Here is an 18207-nt window from a genome sequence, read left to right as displayed (position 1 = left end):
TTGGACTGCAATTATTAAATTAAATTAATAAAGTCTGTTTTATTAGAAATATATATTCTATTTCTAAATTTATACATCTATACATTTACATAATTTAAATGTTTCCTTATGAATAAATATAGCGTATCGTGTTCGATTTAAACATAATAGACACGTAGTATTGCACTAAATAAACACAAAGAATTGTGCACTTTGATGTCACATTGTTGTGATCATGTTTTATTGTATTAGTTGGAAAAATAAACTGAGCAATAAGAATTGAGTCAAGAAATTTATTCACATTTTAGGATTATCGGAATTTAGTTTTACAGTCAAGAAATATCTTCAGAATAGCCATGCCATAGATCTACAAACTGACGTTGAATTAAAGAAAATCAAATTTTGTTTTCTATTGGAATTAAATACTCCACTTAATCACCGTGTTTAATAGTGACCTCTGTAAGGGACATGTTGGATGACAGGAAATGTTCCCGGTCAGAAGAAATATAACGATCAAAGGGGAAGCCCATAGATTTCTTGTCTGGATACAAATCGTCAATGACACCACAGTAGCTTACAGCATCGTCACACAGGGGGGTTTCATGCTTGCTGTCAACCTGAAAGAGTTTTTCAAATTGTTAGTTATGGAAGTAGAAAACGATAATAACATAAATTTGATTAATCTTCTACAAATTATCTATGAAATTTTCTGGTTGTTTTTTATAGATCGAAAACGACAAACGTAGCGAATATTAGCCTTTCTAGATTGCAATCATTTGAGATAAAGACCAAAACTAAAATGTGCATCGCTCTAATGTTTTCAACACACCATAAAGTGTTCATCTTCATCCAGATTCTGTCGCTTATTTAGATTGTTTATAGAACAAGCAAACAGTAACAATAATAATAATAGCAGTAGCAATATTACTATAATTATAATTTTTTGTCCAGAGCGACTTATTACATACGAATGTCAAGTTTAGAAGCGGTCTATTCCTTCCCTCCCTTTCGTATGTGTATTTTTAGTTTTATTATTAAATATTAATATAATTAATATTTAATTACATTTAAATATCGAAATGACTACCTATTATGTAAAAATTATATGATATTATTTATAAATCTATTATATACAAATATTATAGAAATTACATTCTTGTGTGGCAGTACATTAAGTATGATGAAATTTTAGTGCGGAACGCGCTAAACTTCCAAGAGAAAAAAGAGAGGCAGCAAACAAATACAATATTGTAATGAGCAGATGCTGTTCAATTGCATGAAAAGCAAAGACGTATTACCTTATCTTTGTCCCAATCAGTGATCATGACGAAAAGATGGAAGAGCATGCCCTTCTCGTTACCCTTGGGAACCAAAAGATGTCTTGGCCAACCGCAGCTGCAGTATTCATTGAGATGTTCATCAGTGTCTCCGCCATGTTCCAGTTTTGAGAAGGTGTTTTGACGGGAAAGAGTGATGCTGGAGTCGAGAGAACCACGAATTACGGTATTCTTTCCAGGACGAACTGGAGTAGCAAAACGAAACAGTTATAAACAAAACGAAACATTGCGACAGACTGTGGACATTGAAATATGATTTGTACGAAATAATCATTTTATTTTAGCGTTGAGAAAAAAGTTAATTCAGAATAGCACCAACTAATTTTATGAATTTATACTGTAGCCATCTGATTTACTGTCACTTTATTCCTGTTGAATAAAAGCCAAAAGGAATTGTTTGCATAATGTTCTTTGCTTAAACCAATTAGTAATTTAAGCATCAAAGTGTTAAAAAAGAGTACTTACGGTCTTCGCGGAACTTGTCCATCTCGATAAATAGATAACGTTGTTCGTCCAAGGAGAGTTCATTGCCTAGTTCATCGTGTTTGGGTGCCAAGAAAATTCTTACGGTGCCGTGCTTAACAGTACTACCGTTGTTCTGTACGTTGATGGAGTAGGAGTAAGTCTCGTGCTCTAGACGGTGATAGCGGGCCTGAAAGGAAACAACACTTTTTTTGGTTGATTTGTAATTGATATACTTTTATCATCGGTTTTAATCGCATGCATTTGCTTTATGCATGTTTTAGCTTAAAGAGATCAGCAAAATGTTTAAAACAAAAAAAAATTGCTTGAGTAACTGTAATGCAGTTGTTTTCTGAATTATCATGCACTTGAGAAAATTTAGATCAAAATTTTGGAAAGCACGGCTAACCAGTTATGTATAAGCAACGCGGTGATGAGTGAAACTTCAACAATATAAGAAAGCAGCATCGGCCAATTCTTGAATCCTCAATTTATATGAATCCGATTTATTCCTGAATTTATTTCAAACCATTTAAAGGAATAAACAGCTATTTAATTTCGCTCACGGGTTCAGGTATCTAATTCTTTAATTGCGATCGGTGGTAGGAAGATGAAAGACGAGATAGAATGACAAACCTCTCTTATAAGTAATGTGCCTAACAGCTGGAAGAGCGTATTAGTTGCAATAGGTCATGAAATCTATATTAAGTTTAGATTACATTTATAAGAAGTCTGCATTACGTAAGTTTTAAGCAGACAAACTAGAAATCATTATAAGAACAAATTAAATCTGAATATTAAATACTGGATAATATGACACCAAATTAATTCCAGTCAAAAAAATCTTTATGCGTAGCCTAATTGCTTTAATTCAGCAATTAGACTATAGCTATTTCATTTTAGTTATTTCAAAAAAAAATCTACGCATTTTCATTGCCTGTCTTATTGAGATATTTCAGTTGATGTATGGAAAAATCCTAGATATTTTTAATTATATGACTTCAAAAATATACTTAAATCTACTACCTCAATGCTACATGTTGTTTTGACTTACCTTAACAGAGCCTGATGTGCCGAAGTTCATGCAGTGGGACAAATCAAGTTCATCTTCTACAATGGTAGTATGAATGACATTATTGATGTCAGCATGTACCTGAACGCCAGTAATTTCGACATCTGGGAAGCCAAGCTGCAATGAAACAGAAACAAATATATTTTACCTAAATAAAAAAAAAATAAATGAAATGACTCACATTTCAACATTCTTCGGGGATAAAACGTTAACATTTTTTTTGTTTGTTTCATAAATATAAAGGCGTCATCAATTATTTTTAGTTGCACATTAGATACTCGTTTATATACTTTTTTACTGAAACTCCAATTATTTCGATTTAAATTACGTTTATAGCATAAAAGATACTTAAACATTAAGAATGCGCATGAGAACAGATCGCACTCCAATTACTTACTTGTTCCTTGTTGTATTCAGGCAGTGATACCTTAAATTCTTGGAACACATTATCAATAAACCTATGGAACCTGTAGAAGATGGGATCACGTAGAGAAGTTGCAGTATCGGTCATTACACCTGGAGTTTCCTGCAATGATCATACAACAAAATGGCCAATTCATTAACGTAATTTCGGAATATTTTTCAATTATATAATGCTTGATATAACAACTGACTCGCTTTAATCAAGGAGTTTAGAATAAAAAAATAAAAGACTTTGTATTTCAGATATTACCTGGAATCTTCCATCAGGATCATGAATGTTGGACATCATTATGTGACCCCAGTTGTGCAAGCTGCCGTAGAATTCCTTGTTGATGGAATCGTGACTGCTTTCGATAAGTGCACCCAAGATATCGATACCATGTTCTTCATCCAAGGGGATCTCCTTGTTATTCTCATCAATTACACGACGCAAATTAATTCCCTCCATGATTCTCTCTCTCCATCTGATCATGTCTTGTACATCAACTTCATTGAGATCATGAAGTCTGAGATGGTCGGGACGTGGTGAGTAGTGCCTGCCACTACCGATATGGGTCAGATGGGGTGCATAACCCTCCAGTTCCTCGTCGAAATTGAGGAAGGGAACCATACGATGCAAACCATTAGAAAGACGTTCGCAGTCGTACCTAAAATAAAGAGAAAATTGTGAAATAAAAAGTAATGCAATACAGTGCTCTCTATGGTTTTAATTTGTTTTTATGAGAATTCAAGTCACGGACGATCGGTAACCCCCTAACACTTTAATACCATGCCTGGGGATTAGGCAGATCCGAAACGCTTTTTAAGAGATCAAACACATTGTACTTGTTCAATTTAATTCTCTAATTATCATGAATGTGATTTCACATTGTGAGATGAAAATCATTCGTCATCTAAAGACATTCATAATATCTATGCTACGATGGAACAGAACGGATGGTGTGGATCCGAATCCCCGTGCCATAAATCGTCCCTGGTGTGATTACAATTCCTTTTCATTAAGCAGTTTATAGATCAAGTATATAATCGTTAAAAGGAAATTTAAAAACAAGTTATTTAACTGAAAACTGAAATTAGTTCCTGATATAAGATGGTTTACCTGTTTTAATTTCGTTGCAATTATCTGAAAAACAAAGGAAAGCAAGTGCCTCGCACTGGAGTTGTTTACTGAGTTCATTTAAATTTGAAATACAAAGATATTATCATATAACTTCTAAAGGTGAAATTAAAGAACTCTAAATTTTAGAAATCGCTGTTCCAGTTCTGTAATTATTCATCTTTAATGTATGTGCGTAGTGCCTTACTATTACTTTTACTCTGTCATTTTGAAAGATTATTATTATTATTATTATTATTATTATTATTATTATTATTTTGTACAAGAGTTATCAGAAAAACCAGTTATCAGTTGAAGTTGCTGCTTTTTATAAATGTACATGAAACCTAGACTCTCACCTGGCACACATCTGCTGATGCATGTAATAGAAAAGTTCTCCCTTCCTGTCTTTAGACTTGCCGAAGAACTTAGAATCCCAAGTGGAAGGATATACAATGTGCCAATGCCAGTGGTGAGCATTCACCTCAACGTCCTCACGATAGTAAGCCAGTTTGTGCTCCGGATCTAGAATATTGCCATGTTCCCTGACATCGACTACCACATCGCTCTGAAAGAAGGAGAAAAAGATCAACTCAGATTTCATCACACACAAAATATGCGACGTTTAATATTTTGAGTAATTAAAATTCGCATTTTATCAACGATGAAGTAAGTAAAGTTTCCAAATAACTCCCAAATAGAATTTTTTAAACAGAATTTTTTTAAAAGTTAAACGGTCGTGGAGTTCATTTGTCAACAACAAGAAGAGTTTATGGTTTAGTTAAACATAAAGCCTAGTTCATTTCGTGATGTAATTAATTCTAAAATTTTAATTACCTCATCGCCAGGTGACCTAACTGAAGCGTCAATGAAAGCTCGAATGAGAGTGGCAGCAGGAATGAACTTGTCCGAGAACACTTCCTGGATGTTGGGTACGCTCAACCCTCTGCAGTCAGGACGATGTATCAGGGCCACCTCGGTGGCGAAGGCAAACATGCTTGGGTTGACGAAGGTGCGGGCCTGCTCAGCCAGATGGATGAAATCATCGAAATCCTTTGCCTCTGAAGGAAAGAAAAAGGAAATGTTGACGATTTTTCCCTTGCATCTTTAAGTTTTATTGGTCGTTCTTATTTTTATCTAACAACATTATAATTTTAGAAAATGAACAATGATAATTGCAGTATTAATTATTACAAAAGTTTTGTTTTTATAGTTTGTTAATCTTCTTGTTATATAGTAAAAGTGATAGGCTCGTAATGATAATATCAAGAGAAAATCCTCGCAAGAATAAAATAAAATTGCATTTTGTTTAACATGGAATGGTCTACTCCGGAATATTTAAAGGAAATTTTTGATAGCTGACGTGAAGATGAACCCGATAAGAATCCATATAATATTATGTTCAAGAACATTCAAGAGATTATTTTGGTTTATTTGTGATATTCTTATAATTTGATTTTCCATGGGAAAAAGTCTCAACAAGATTATCTGTAAAATGATTATTGCCATAAATATAGCAAACGATTAAAGGGGAAATTATGATAATCTTTTGTATTTTTAACATTTAAATTTTTTTTGTCATTTAATAATGATTATCATAATTCAGCGACTGAAATACTTACAGAAAAGTAAAATGCATTATTTTAAAATTTTTGTTCTTCGTAATAATTCGTATTGGTATGCTTCAGAAAAAAGCAATATCAGAGTATTAGTCATAACGCAACATTGTTCAATATTGCAGCATTAGAAATTATTGTTGAATTAACTTTATTTTTATCTATATTTCAGCAAATATTATAACTGATTATTTAGAGATTTTGATGACTATTCATTTAAAAATTCATTTTCTCGTAGCTACAAGATACAGCCGTAATGCTAACCAACCCGCTCTCCGCCAGAGTGCGCTATTATCGAAGGTAGAATTATTATTATTATTATTATTTGACACCTCCAGGGAGTCCAAAGACTCATCGAGGAGAGCGTGCCAACAGCATTGAACGAATGAATCCTTTCCAACTACTAACCGCGCTCAAACTTGCTTAACTTTTTGCGTGAGCCATTAGTAGCAGAGGCTCTACCAATCGACCAACCTTTACATATATTTTCGTTTATTAGTAATATTAACTTAGTTGAATTAATATTAGCTTCGTATGGGAAGAAAGTTCCATTATCGTGATTACTTACCATATAGGACTTTATACAGATGTTCGGCATCCTCCAAGTGTTTGGGATAGAAGCAGGAAAATATTTCGGATGGGCTCACTTTGCCCACATCCTTCAAGCGTGGATCGCGTTCCTCCTCAGGCAAATCTCCACCAACTGTGGCCACACCGAGGTACTTGAACAAGTTAAGTACGGTGATCTGCTTATCGTGGATTGTCATCTTGCTGGCTAGCTAGTGAGACGCGTGCACCCTGTCAACCTGCACCACTGCAATACAGCTGAATCACTGAATGAGCATGGAGGGTTTTATACTGGCAAGGTCTGGGCTGGGCTGCCTCTTCCTGGAACTGTTTTTACTTTCGACGTCTTCGATAGGCAGTTGTAATCGGAAAACATTCAGCGAATGTGGATATTAATAGATCTAGTTACGGGATATGAGTTCAAAATGAATAAGGAATTAATAGCTAAGAATAAACGTAAAATTTTATTTTGCTTTCAGTAGCATCATCACACGAGGAGCTCATACCTGCCACTGAACGTGTAAATGCTCTCTCTCTCTCTCTCTCCTTAAAATCTACTACTATCGTGTAAAAAAAATCGACAGTCTTTGTTTCAAGCTTAAAATCATTTAGTTTCACACAAACTGACAAGTTCCAGTTCACAATTAAGCTTCGAACTGGAACTTGATGCACTTATTATCTGTGTTATTTTATTATTATCATCTATAAAATCAAGCTTTTTTACAAACGAGAACCAGATATTCTTGCTTATTATTGCTTAGTCAGATATTTGATCTGGCCAAGCAATAGAGTTCTATCTCTATCAATTATATGCAGTAATCACTACAAGTTTCCTCCGACAAAGATGACTCAAAATATACGGAGAGAAATATCTGAATGTCAAGACGGAGTGATGATTTAGAATGTTAAAGGAATACATAATTATTGTGTCTTTCGACTTAACAGTTATTAATCGAGAAGTTTAAAATCACCTTGGTTTGCTTTTTTTTAGCTAAATATATTTTGTTTCAAGACAGCGAAAAGCTTCAAATGCATTTTTTTAGTTGGCCATACTTTTTTAGTTGGCCATGTCAGGGGACTAGCCTGACATTCCATCGTCAGGCTAGTCCCCTGACATGGAGAACATAACCATACTTGTAAGCTGACAGAAAAAGATAATCGGATTGAATCTATGGGAAACGACCCTGGAATGGAAAAGGGAAAACGAAAATGGAAACGACAAAATATAATACACATAGCAAACTGGAATGTAAGAGGAATAGCATATAAAGAAATAGAATTAGACCAGTTATTAAATGAAAGAAATTTTAAAATAGCAGTAATCACTGAAACAAAAAAGAAATTAAAAGGAACTATGAGAACTGAAAATTTTAATGTGATATACAGTGGAGTCGACAGAGACCAAAGAGCACAAGCAGGAGTCATGATTTGGATTCATAACTCCCTTTCAAAACAGTTAAAACATTATAAATTATGGAATGAAAGAATAATAGAAGCTAGAATAAAAATAGATAGAGGCTATTTAACAATAATTCGTTTATATGCCCCAGAAGAAGGAAGAGAACAGGATAATATTGATTTTTATAATCAGCTACAAAACATATATAATAAAATAAATAAAAATGATTACATAATTTTAGCAGGAGACTTAAATGCAAGAATTGGAAACACGAAAATTAATAATAATATAGGAATACATGGAGAACACACTCTAAACAGAAATGGTAAAAAATTGATTGACTTTGTAGTTTATAATAACCTAAAAATAATGAATTCCTTCTATAAACATAAAGACATACATAAATATACTTGGGCAGCAAGAGGATGGAAATCAATATTAGATTACTTCATATTAAATGAAAAGACATCAAAATTTTCACTAGATGTTAGAGTTCACAGAGGATATGAAATAAGCAGTGACCACTTCCTTGTTAAAATAAAATTAAGATTACCACCTAAATCGCTACAAGTAACAAGAACAGAAAGAATGACACAAATGTACAATGGCTATATGAACAAAGAATTAACCAGTATCTAGATAAAATAAAACAAAATGAAGAAATAGAAATAGAATGGCTTAATATAAAAACGATACTAAATGCAGCAGCAAATGAAAGCTTAGGAAAGACCAAAACATTCAATAAAAGAAAAAAACTGAAGATCTGGGATGATACAATCAAAGAAATAATCAAAAAGAAAAAAGAAGACTATCACAAATGGTTAAGCAGTAAAAGATTAGAAGATGAAATAGAATATAAAAGAATAAGAGCCATAGCTAAAAGAGAAGTCAGAAAAAGACATACAGAATCATGGAATAAATTTGTTTCTAATTTAGAACATGATTTATATAAAATAAGATCCAATGTATATAAGATTTTGAAACACCTAAATGCAGATACCAAAGAAAACATAAAATTAAACACTGAATTGAAATTAGAAGAATTTCTAAATTACTACACAGAACTGTGGACAGACAAATATTTTAAAAAAGACAACTGGCAAACAATTAACGAAAATGAAAAGGAAATAACTGAAAGAAGAATTAGAAATCAGCCTGAAAGAAACAAGAAACGGAAAATCACCTGGAGAAGATAAGCTAGGTTCAGAACTATATAAATACGCAGGAACAAGATTCAAAGGAAGACTCTTATTATTTTTAAATAAGATTTACTCAACTGGTATCCCCTCAATAGAATAGAAAAAAGCAATTGTGATTCCTATCTTTAAGAAAGGTAATAGAGATGACCCTAAAAACTATAGAGGTATCAGTATACTAAACTCATGTTACAAAATATACAGCAGAATCTTAAATAACAAACTAATGAAATATTCCGAAAACTTTATTCTAGAGGTACAAAATGGATTTAGAAAAGGACGATCATGTATAAACCCAGCCTTCACAAGTATATATGAAAATAATCAAATACAAATAAGATTAAATCATGAACTATCATATACAAGAGAGATAAACCAAGGGGTCCGACAGGGATGTCCCCTCTCAGCAACTCTTTTTAATATCTACTTAAATGAAATAATAATAAAATAGAGTAAAAATTTACATCAAGGAATTAAACTTTCACCTACAGTTAACTTAAACACTCTCCTCTTTGCAGACGACCAAATAATAATTTACAAATTCTGAAGATAACTTACAGAAAGCTATTTTAAATCTAAATGAGATATCCAAAGATTATGGTATGATAATATCAACGGAAAAATCAAAAACTATGGCCTTAAAAGGACAAGATCCAGCAAGAACTAAAATAGTATTAGATAACAAGATCTTAGAACAGGTGAATTCATTTAACTACCTAGGATGTATGATCACTTATGAAAATGAAAAAGATATAAACATAAAAATTGCAAAATATTTAAAAATAACAGGTGTAATTAACTCTATATTTAAACCAAACCTAGTTCAAAAACAAACCAGGCTAAAAGTATACAATACATTAGCCTTACCGGTCTTAATGTATGGAAGCGAAATCTGGACAATAAAACAAAAAGACAAACAAAGATTAACAACAGCAGAAATGAAGTTTATGAGAAAAACTGCAAAGTATACCCTATTTGATCACAAAAGAAACGAAGATATTATGAAAGAATTAAACCAAGAACCAGTAATTGAAAAAATTAAAAAATATAAACATAGATGGATTGAACACGTTCAAAGAATGAAAACAGAAAGATTACCAAAACAAGCCTTAAAGTACAAGCCATTAGGAAAAAGAAAACCAGGACGTCCTCTTAAACGATTCAACGATGACTTCTAAGGCCGGAACAGGCCATACTAGGCCTAAATCCTTGATACGTATGATGATGATGATGCCATACTGAGAAGGGGATTGTTAGAATTATGATAGAAGCAGGTAAGACAATGGGGTGAGCGTATCTTAGGTAAGAGATGAATTTCATTCCCTTTATCTACTTTAGTAATTTCATCAATTACTAAAGGCCTGAATGGCTTGAAAAAAATTCCATGAACAGAGTTTCCCGACTATGCAAAAACGAATAAAGTACTAAAAAATAAATGAAAATTATTAACTTATAAAAATTATAAAAAGCCTGTCCATGGTACAAACGTATTGTATATTTACAACCTTTCGTGTGCAGGGTCTTCTTTTATGTGTGTGTATTTGTATTAATTACATGCTTTCTACTGTGGCTTTGTGTTTTGCCGACGTCAAAGTCTGAGTTTCTGGAAGGAAATATCCTCTCGCTTTTTTACGAGATCAAATATTTCAGTAAGAGAATCTCTGAACACTCATCGTTAGCATCATCTTTTGCGGGTCAAACAAACACAAATGGAATAAGGTAGTCCTTATTTCTACTGTCTATTATAACCAGTTGTGCGTATTGCATGGTCACATTCAGTTTTTCTGTCGTATGGGGCGGGGAGAGATTAGATCTGATTTTCGGGGGTGAAAGCCTTCCACTGCTTTGTTATTACAAATTCTTTTCATACAAATTTTAATACAATACATGAAAACAGTTTTGAATCAATGTTTTTTAAAAAAAATTACAAGGGAGAATTTATTTTTTGGCAAAATTTATTCTATACAGGATTCTGATACTTTTTCACATCGGTTAACATGGAAATGGTTAACTGAAATTCAGTTATTTGCCCTCTTCCATGTTAATTATATTTGTATCCAAGTTTATCACATTTTTTATCAGTCAAGCATTTTGTAAATGTTTTCGTATGCAGTATAATACCAATAACAATAACTGGAAATTATATACTGATATATTTTCATTTTATTGCCGTTAAGGATTTTGTTTAATGCGCATTCAATCTAAAAGTGATTTCAGGTGATTTCACATTTAAGTGGGGAGGATCAAGAGGAAATGGTTAAGAAGGGAACATGCTGATATTTTTCTTGTGCACTGTAGGTTATAATTCTGAAAGATTGTCTCAGAGGACAGAAATAACTAGAAAGAAAGATGGAAAAAATTAGTTGCATTTGAAGTTGGTTTCATGGACTCGATTTTCAGTTACAATTCCCATGAACAAAAGATCGACACAAGGTCACGAGGTTATTTTGACTATTTAAATTGAACTGCTAGAGACGATTAAGAAGGTCTCTCTCTCTCTCTCTCTCTCTCTCTCTCTCTCTCTCTCTCTCTCTCTCGCTCTCTCTCGAAATGTATGTTTATTTGACACAATTAACACCAAAGAAAATAACTGCAAATACAGAAGTGTGTGGTTAATCTTTTTAATAAAATAACTACCACAATAAAGAGCCAAAAGGCTTTTTTTCCCTGCGCCGTAAATTATTAGATTAAGGGGATAATAAATCCCTCATTATTTCAAAGCCGAATAAGAAACTCTAAGATCGAAATCTAAGAGTTTCATGCCGAAGCACGTTCAGCAAGTCCAAGCGTATTCGGCTTTGAAATAATGAGGAATTTATTATTCCCTTAATCTAAAATAACTACCAAAATACATTACTTCCGTGGTTGATAATATTAATGCCGAATTATGTTTTTAGGTTGCTGTAGTGACCTCTATGAGTATATCATCTAATGCAAGAAAGGAACCAAATTCGAATTTTGCACTGAAAACTTGATTTTACCGAGAATCGATTAGTTCTTTTTAGATTATTTTTCCATAAACAGAAAAGAAGCTAATCTTTAAATATATTAACAGAATAATTTAATAAATATTTTATACGAATATGCTGAAACAAATATGCAAATATTTGCATTGGAAACTTGATGTAAGAAGAACATACAATGCTTAACAGGTTCAGGAGCAGGAGCAGGAACAGCTCTCGTATCATCAATATTAAGAAATAAAAAATGTAAAATAGACTTCTAGAAATGGTTTTGCTTCCGGGGTTTAAAATTTAAAGCAGTATCTCATTCCTATTATTGCTCCCTCTTTTCTAACATTAATTAACTATTGACCGTAAGTTATTAATTAGTAGCTTGTAGTCATTAAAAGCCTCATTGATTTTTAATTATCATTTATTCGATAATTAACAGAATTTCAATTAGAATCATTTCAGGAAAAGAGATGATGTATTCTTAAATGATTACACATATACAAGTTGACAGCGTCTCGATCACGCCATTGTTCTGCGAAATGTTTGCGTTCACGATTGAAGCAATTTTAGATTCCTCAGACGGAAATATATTTATAGATAATGTGGAAGTATTAGGGGTGTGGTGAATGATCGATAAGGCGAAGATAGCTCAAAGAGGTTATCATCAACTGTACAAATGAGAGACGCTGTGTTGATCCCTCACTACAGTTCGACAAGGGAAACGGTGACGCAATAAATGCGTCTTACATCCTTAGAAGGTAATAATACTTCATCTCCCTATGCCGTTTTTCACTCAAAGTGGTAACATTACCCCGTATCTAAAATGAAGTTTTTGGCGGTTCCTAGCGATATTAAATGAGTAAACTAAATAGTTCTGCATGGATACTCAAGGAAAAAATGATAGCAAACAAACAAAGAGTCCTCTCTCGATGAGTCTTCGGACTCCTTGGAGGTGTCACGAATAATAATAATAATAATAATAATAATAATAATAATAAATAGTCGTCTATTAAACCAAAAGCCTTTATACATTTCATAAAAAAATAGAAGAAATAAAAAATTAAAAAAAAATAGAAACAAAAACAGCGATGTTAACATGATGCATTCTACAAAATTATTGAAGATATTAAAGAGAGAGAGAAATATTATTGCAGTCTGAGAACTTATCCGCTTTCCATTTTTTTTTTTTTCTTTCATGGATTTCCGTCTATTTCTCATGGAATAAGAACGAACTCCAAGTCCAATCTTAACAACTTATAGGCTTATTTTGATATTTAAAATCCTACTTTTGTGTACCTTTATTTGCATTCTTATAGATCGGGATCTTACTTTAATCTAGGTTCTAAAAGATACGCTACCTGAAACTAATTTCTTTTTCCCCTTTTAAACATTTAATTAAATGAATTATTTAGGTTTGTTAATATTGAGTTACTAATATTCAAATGATCTACTCTATGTAAACTTTTCCAAAACAGGACTCAGAACATTTTTTTTATTTAATTTTTTTAAGCAGTAGAAATATTGATAGAAATGTGAACAATGACGATATTATCACCACATCTACTACACAACGCTTTCATCCATAGAATCAAATAATTGAAACAAATACATTATTTGCTGTTTTGCAATTTCAAAAGAACTGCCAAAAGAACGATCGTTATACGATCGATTCTAGTCACTAATTAGATTAATTTTTTTAGGCCTTTTATCAACAGGTTCCCGAGCTCGATCTCTGGTACACAAAAGTAGGATTTTATCCCAAAAATATCGAATAAATTTTAGCATTTTAGAAAACTCGATCATAAAACTCACAATGTTTCAGTCAATGCCTTAACCGTAATACATAGCTATTAGGGTTTAGGCAACACGAGATGGCAGACAGTTATCTACAGCACTCCCCTATGCTATTCGGATCATTGATAGTCGTGAGCCCAGCTCTCTTTGATATTAAGGGTTGAGCCTAGTCACCTGTCGATCTTCAAAAAGAGTTAGACCTAAAAAGAGTCTAACTTTATTTTACTTAGAGAATATTTAATATTTAAAATTATCCAATTTTTTCTAAATTTTTTTTCTAATTTTTATATGACTCCTATCCACGAAAGGTTGAAACCTATAGTACATTAGTACCATGGATGGGTTAAGAATTATTATATATTTTTTTTTTTTGTATTTTTATTAAATTTTATGTGGTCCGGAAACCTTGCTCTAGAGACTAAACATGGATCTTTTTCAAGCCACTTCACGCCTTCAATATTCGGGGAGGCGGTTTCACACCAGGCGATGAAAATTATTTTTACTACTTAAATCACGTATATCCATGCCCATAAAAGGTTGGAGAGTGGACACGCTAACCACTCGAAAAAATCAATCGTAATACTCAGTGAAGAACATTGCCTGTATCTCATCCACAATTGTTGTATTGCATGCATTTATTGTCCACAGATATTTATTGTACGCGCAGATATAATGCGAGCACAGAAAGATGTTTTGTTTACTCTATGGAGTTGCTTTTAGATGAGAACTGACTAAACGTTTAGATATTATTAAAGTATTAAGCATTTTACTTAATACTTTTTACTTAAAACATTATTTACTGCATCTTTAATATGCCATACACAAAGTTTAATAGTCTTTAAAACTAACTTGAGGTAGTACCATGGATGGAGAAATTGGAAGGTAAAAATATAGTATGCAAAACTAGTTAAGGACTATTTGTTAACCTCTCAGTATTGCAAAATGTATACGATGAATGAGGAAAAAAAATAGGATAAACTGGATAACTATGGATATCAAAAAAATTTCAGATGAAAAAGAAGCTATGGAAAAATAATATAGAGTGAGGGGTGATGAGCAGTTGCATGAGGAATATAAAGTTCAAGAAAGAAAGGTTACTAGTATAGTAAGGAGTGGAATATTAGAATATGAAAAGAGACTGACATTACCCTCAAGGGGAATATCTCTAGGAATTCTTGCAATGAATGTAAATGAATGGTCTTGCTAGATAGAACAGGTAGTCAAGTAAGTAACGCGAATGATATAGTAGAGCAATTTAATGAATATTTTATTAGCGTATTTTAGTCTGTCGAAGAAAGTGTTATTCAGAAGGGAATGGAAACGGCTGATGAATTAGAAGTGAGTAAAATCGACGTGTTTAAAATACTAAGTATTCGGGATGTCAGTAAGGAGGTAGGACTGTATGAAATTTTGCCACGCACCTGTTTTAAGGGAATGTGCAAAAATACTAATAGCTCTATTACTTGGCTATTTAATGAAAGCCTTGTAAGTAGAAAAATCCCTGGTAAGTGGAAAGAGAGTAAGACAGTGTCACTATCTTACTACGTAGTGGTAGAGCAAAGGCGTCAAACTATAGACACCAGTTTTTATTTCTTCTGTGGCTGTTAAGATATTGGAGAAATGGCAAGATCTCGTATGCATATATATGAGAACTTGGACATATGAGAATATTATCTGTGAAGGCCAACACGGATTCGTTAACGAGTGCTCTTTTTTCAGTAATCTGGTTAAGATTTATAATTAACTAACAAGAGTGGTAGATGAGAAAAATGCGTACACTGTAGTTTTTTGTTTTTTTTTAAGATTGAACAAAAGCATTTTATAGAGTACCTACCACACGATATGCTGATATTTAAGGTACAACATATGTATTTGGATATTAAGTTAGTATAGTGGGTTGACAATTAGCTGCCTGATAGATATAAAAAAATTGGGTATGAGAAGAGGAATATCAAGGAAAATGAAAGCTATTGAGGAGGAGGGGGGGGGAGTTCCACAGGAGTCTGTCCAAGAACCATTTCTTTTCAACTTTCATATCACTGGCATTGTCACTGGAATTTCGGGAGATACTCAGTTGCTTGCGGATGATGTAAAACTGAAAAGTAAAGCGCAATGCTGATGTGGAGCCTCTTCAGGAGGTTTGAATAAGCTGGAAAAGTGAGTGAAAAATCCGAATACCATTTTAACTTTACTAGCTATAAGGTGTTGAATTTTGGGATTTGCAGATGAGAGACTGCATACTATATACGTCGAAGTATATATATATATATATATATATGTGTGTGTGTGTGTGTGTGTGTGTGTGTGTGTGTGTGTGTGTGTGTGTGTGTGTGTGTGTGTGTGTGTGTGTGTGTGTGTTAAAGAGGCCAAGCTATTTTAAACTTGGTTTTTACTGCATTTTACAAGTAAGCAAACAGACAAATAAGTCAAGTTTGCGCCTGAACGTATTGCAAGTCTAGGCAATTCATGATAAAGGTAGAATAAGCTCTGATCACTATTCTTAATATTTACCCTTAATGCACAGCCCATCTCCTTGAGGAGATGTATGATGCTATGTATTAAAGGCAAGGGGCCACTACCTAGACTGGTTTCGACCTTTATTGAGGTCTCATCAGTGGGAGCCAGGCTAGAAATACCAAGATTTTAGTAATACAGAGCTTATAAGTATTTTACCAGAATAAGTTGCCATAAGGTGTTTTAACCTTATTAAATAAAAATCTCAGGATATATATACATATATTTCTATCGTCTAAGGCACTTTGTACCGTATCAATCAACCTATATCTTGGTCTTCCTCTAGGTCGTTTTGCTACCAACCTGGCAGAGAACACTTGTTTTGCTAATCTTTCTTCACCCATTCTGTTTAAGTGACCATACCACCTCAGATTAGCTCTGCTAACGCATTCCTGGATGTTGACAATGTCAAGTTCTTTCCTAATATCCTCGTTTCTAATATGATATTGCCATTGATGCCATCTGTTCACGCCTATAATCTTTCTCAGGACTCTCATATCTGCGGTCTCTAGTCTTTGGTCAAGTGTTTTACTTCTGACCCAGCTCTCAGATCCATAAGTTAAAACTGGTTTGAACACTGTCTTGTATACAGCTAATTAGTGCTCCGACTAATTTCTCTCTTATTCCATATGAATTTATTCAATTGACTTCCTACCATACCAGCTTTCTGATTCTGTTGTCTATTTCTATATTTAATTTACCATCTTTCCTCGTGCCTAAGTAGCTGAAATGTTTCACTTGTTCACAGGTTCTCCATTCACAACACAGTTGACATTTTCAATGATTCTGCCTATTTTCATTGTCTTTGTATTTTTATTACTGACCTTCATACCATATCTATTACAACAGTTATTCAATTTAGTCAGGGAATCTTGGAGACTTGTAGCGGATTTATTTAGAAGTATAACATAATCTGCATAAAGCAAAGAGCTGACATTAACATCTCCAATTTTGATATCATGTTTAATACCACTTTCCTTCATAATGTGATCCATATAGATAATGAATAACAGAGGGGATAATGTACATCCTTGTCTCACACCAGATTTAACATTAAACCACCTTCCTGTACTTCCTTCAATTCTAACTGCTAACTTACAACTCAAATAAAGACCAAGTATTGCTTGATATAATGCCCCATTGACACCATATAACTGTAGCGTATTGAATAGCTTCTCTCTTGGCACCTTGTCATATGCCTTTTCCAAATCAACAAAACTTAAATACAGATCTCTGTTATATTCCCATGCTTTCTCGACTATTTGTCGTAAAGTGAAGATCTGATCCTGACAGCCTCTATTTGGCCTGAATCCAGCTTGTTCTTTACCAAGATTTTCTTCCACAATTCTTCTCAACCATTTCTCAAGGTTGAGAAGAATTGTTTCATAAAAAAATATTATTATTATTATTATTAAGAGCTACCTCCAGGGAGTCAGAACTCATCGAGGAAGGCCACATACGACACACACACACACACACACACACACACACACACACACACACACACACACACACACACACACACACACACACACACACACACACACACACACACACACACACACACACACACACACACACACACTCACACCAGCTATCACACTTATTCTTGAATTCATTCACACTTCTTGCACTCACAACATCCAAAGGCAATCCATTTCTCTCTGAGAGAAAAATATAGCACTAACACCCATCTTGGTGGCCTTCATTCTCAGCTTCCATGGTTGTCCTCTCGTCCTTTCTCCACCCTCCATAAATTGACAAATTCCATCAATTGAAATCCTGTATGACCTTTTCA

General features: G+C 33.3%; 1 protein-coding gene across 1 annotated transcript; it reads right to left on the bottom strand.

Annotated features, from left to right (window-relative positions):
- Positions 1 to 258: 258 nt before the first annotated feature.
- On the bottom strand, positions 259 to 6807 carry LOC150106431 (hemocyanin A chain-like). The gene is made up of 9 exons (XM_090393135.1): positions 6554 to 6807; positions 5207 to 5430; positions 4729 to 4937; positions 3524 to 3920; positions 3248 to 3376; positions 2833 to 2967; positions 1782 to 1968; positions 1278 to 1501; positions 259 to 596 (listed from the first exon to the last, which is right to left on the bottom strand). Exons 1-9 carry the CDS (start codon positions 6750 to 6752, stop codon positions 411 to 413), a joined length of 1890 nt encoding a protein of 629 aa, XP_090249261.1. The 5' UTR covers positions 6753 to 6807; the 3' UTR covers positions 259 to 410.
- Between the last annotated feature and the right edge of the window lie 11400 nt (positions 6808 to 18207).

Source organism: Typopeltis vanoorti, chromosome 5, assembly GCF_054136105.1.
Source record: "Typopeltis vanoorti isolate ZY-2024b chromosome 5, IOZ_Tvanoo_1.0, whole genome shotgun sequence".
Lineage (NCBI taxonomy): Eukaryota > Metazoa > Arthropoda > Arachnida > Uropygi > Thelyphonidae > Typopeltis > Typopeltis vanoorti.
This window is presented reverse-complemented; position numbering and strand designations above follow the sequence as displayed.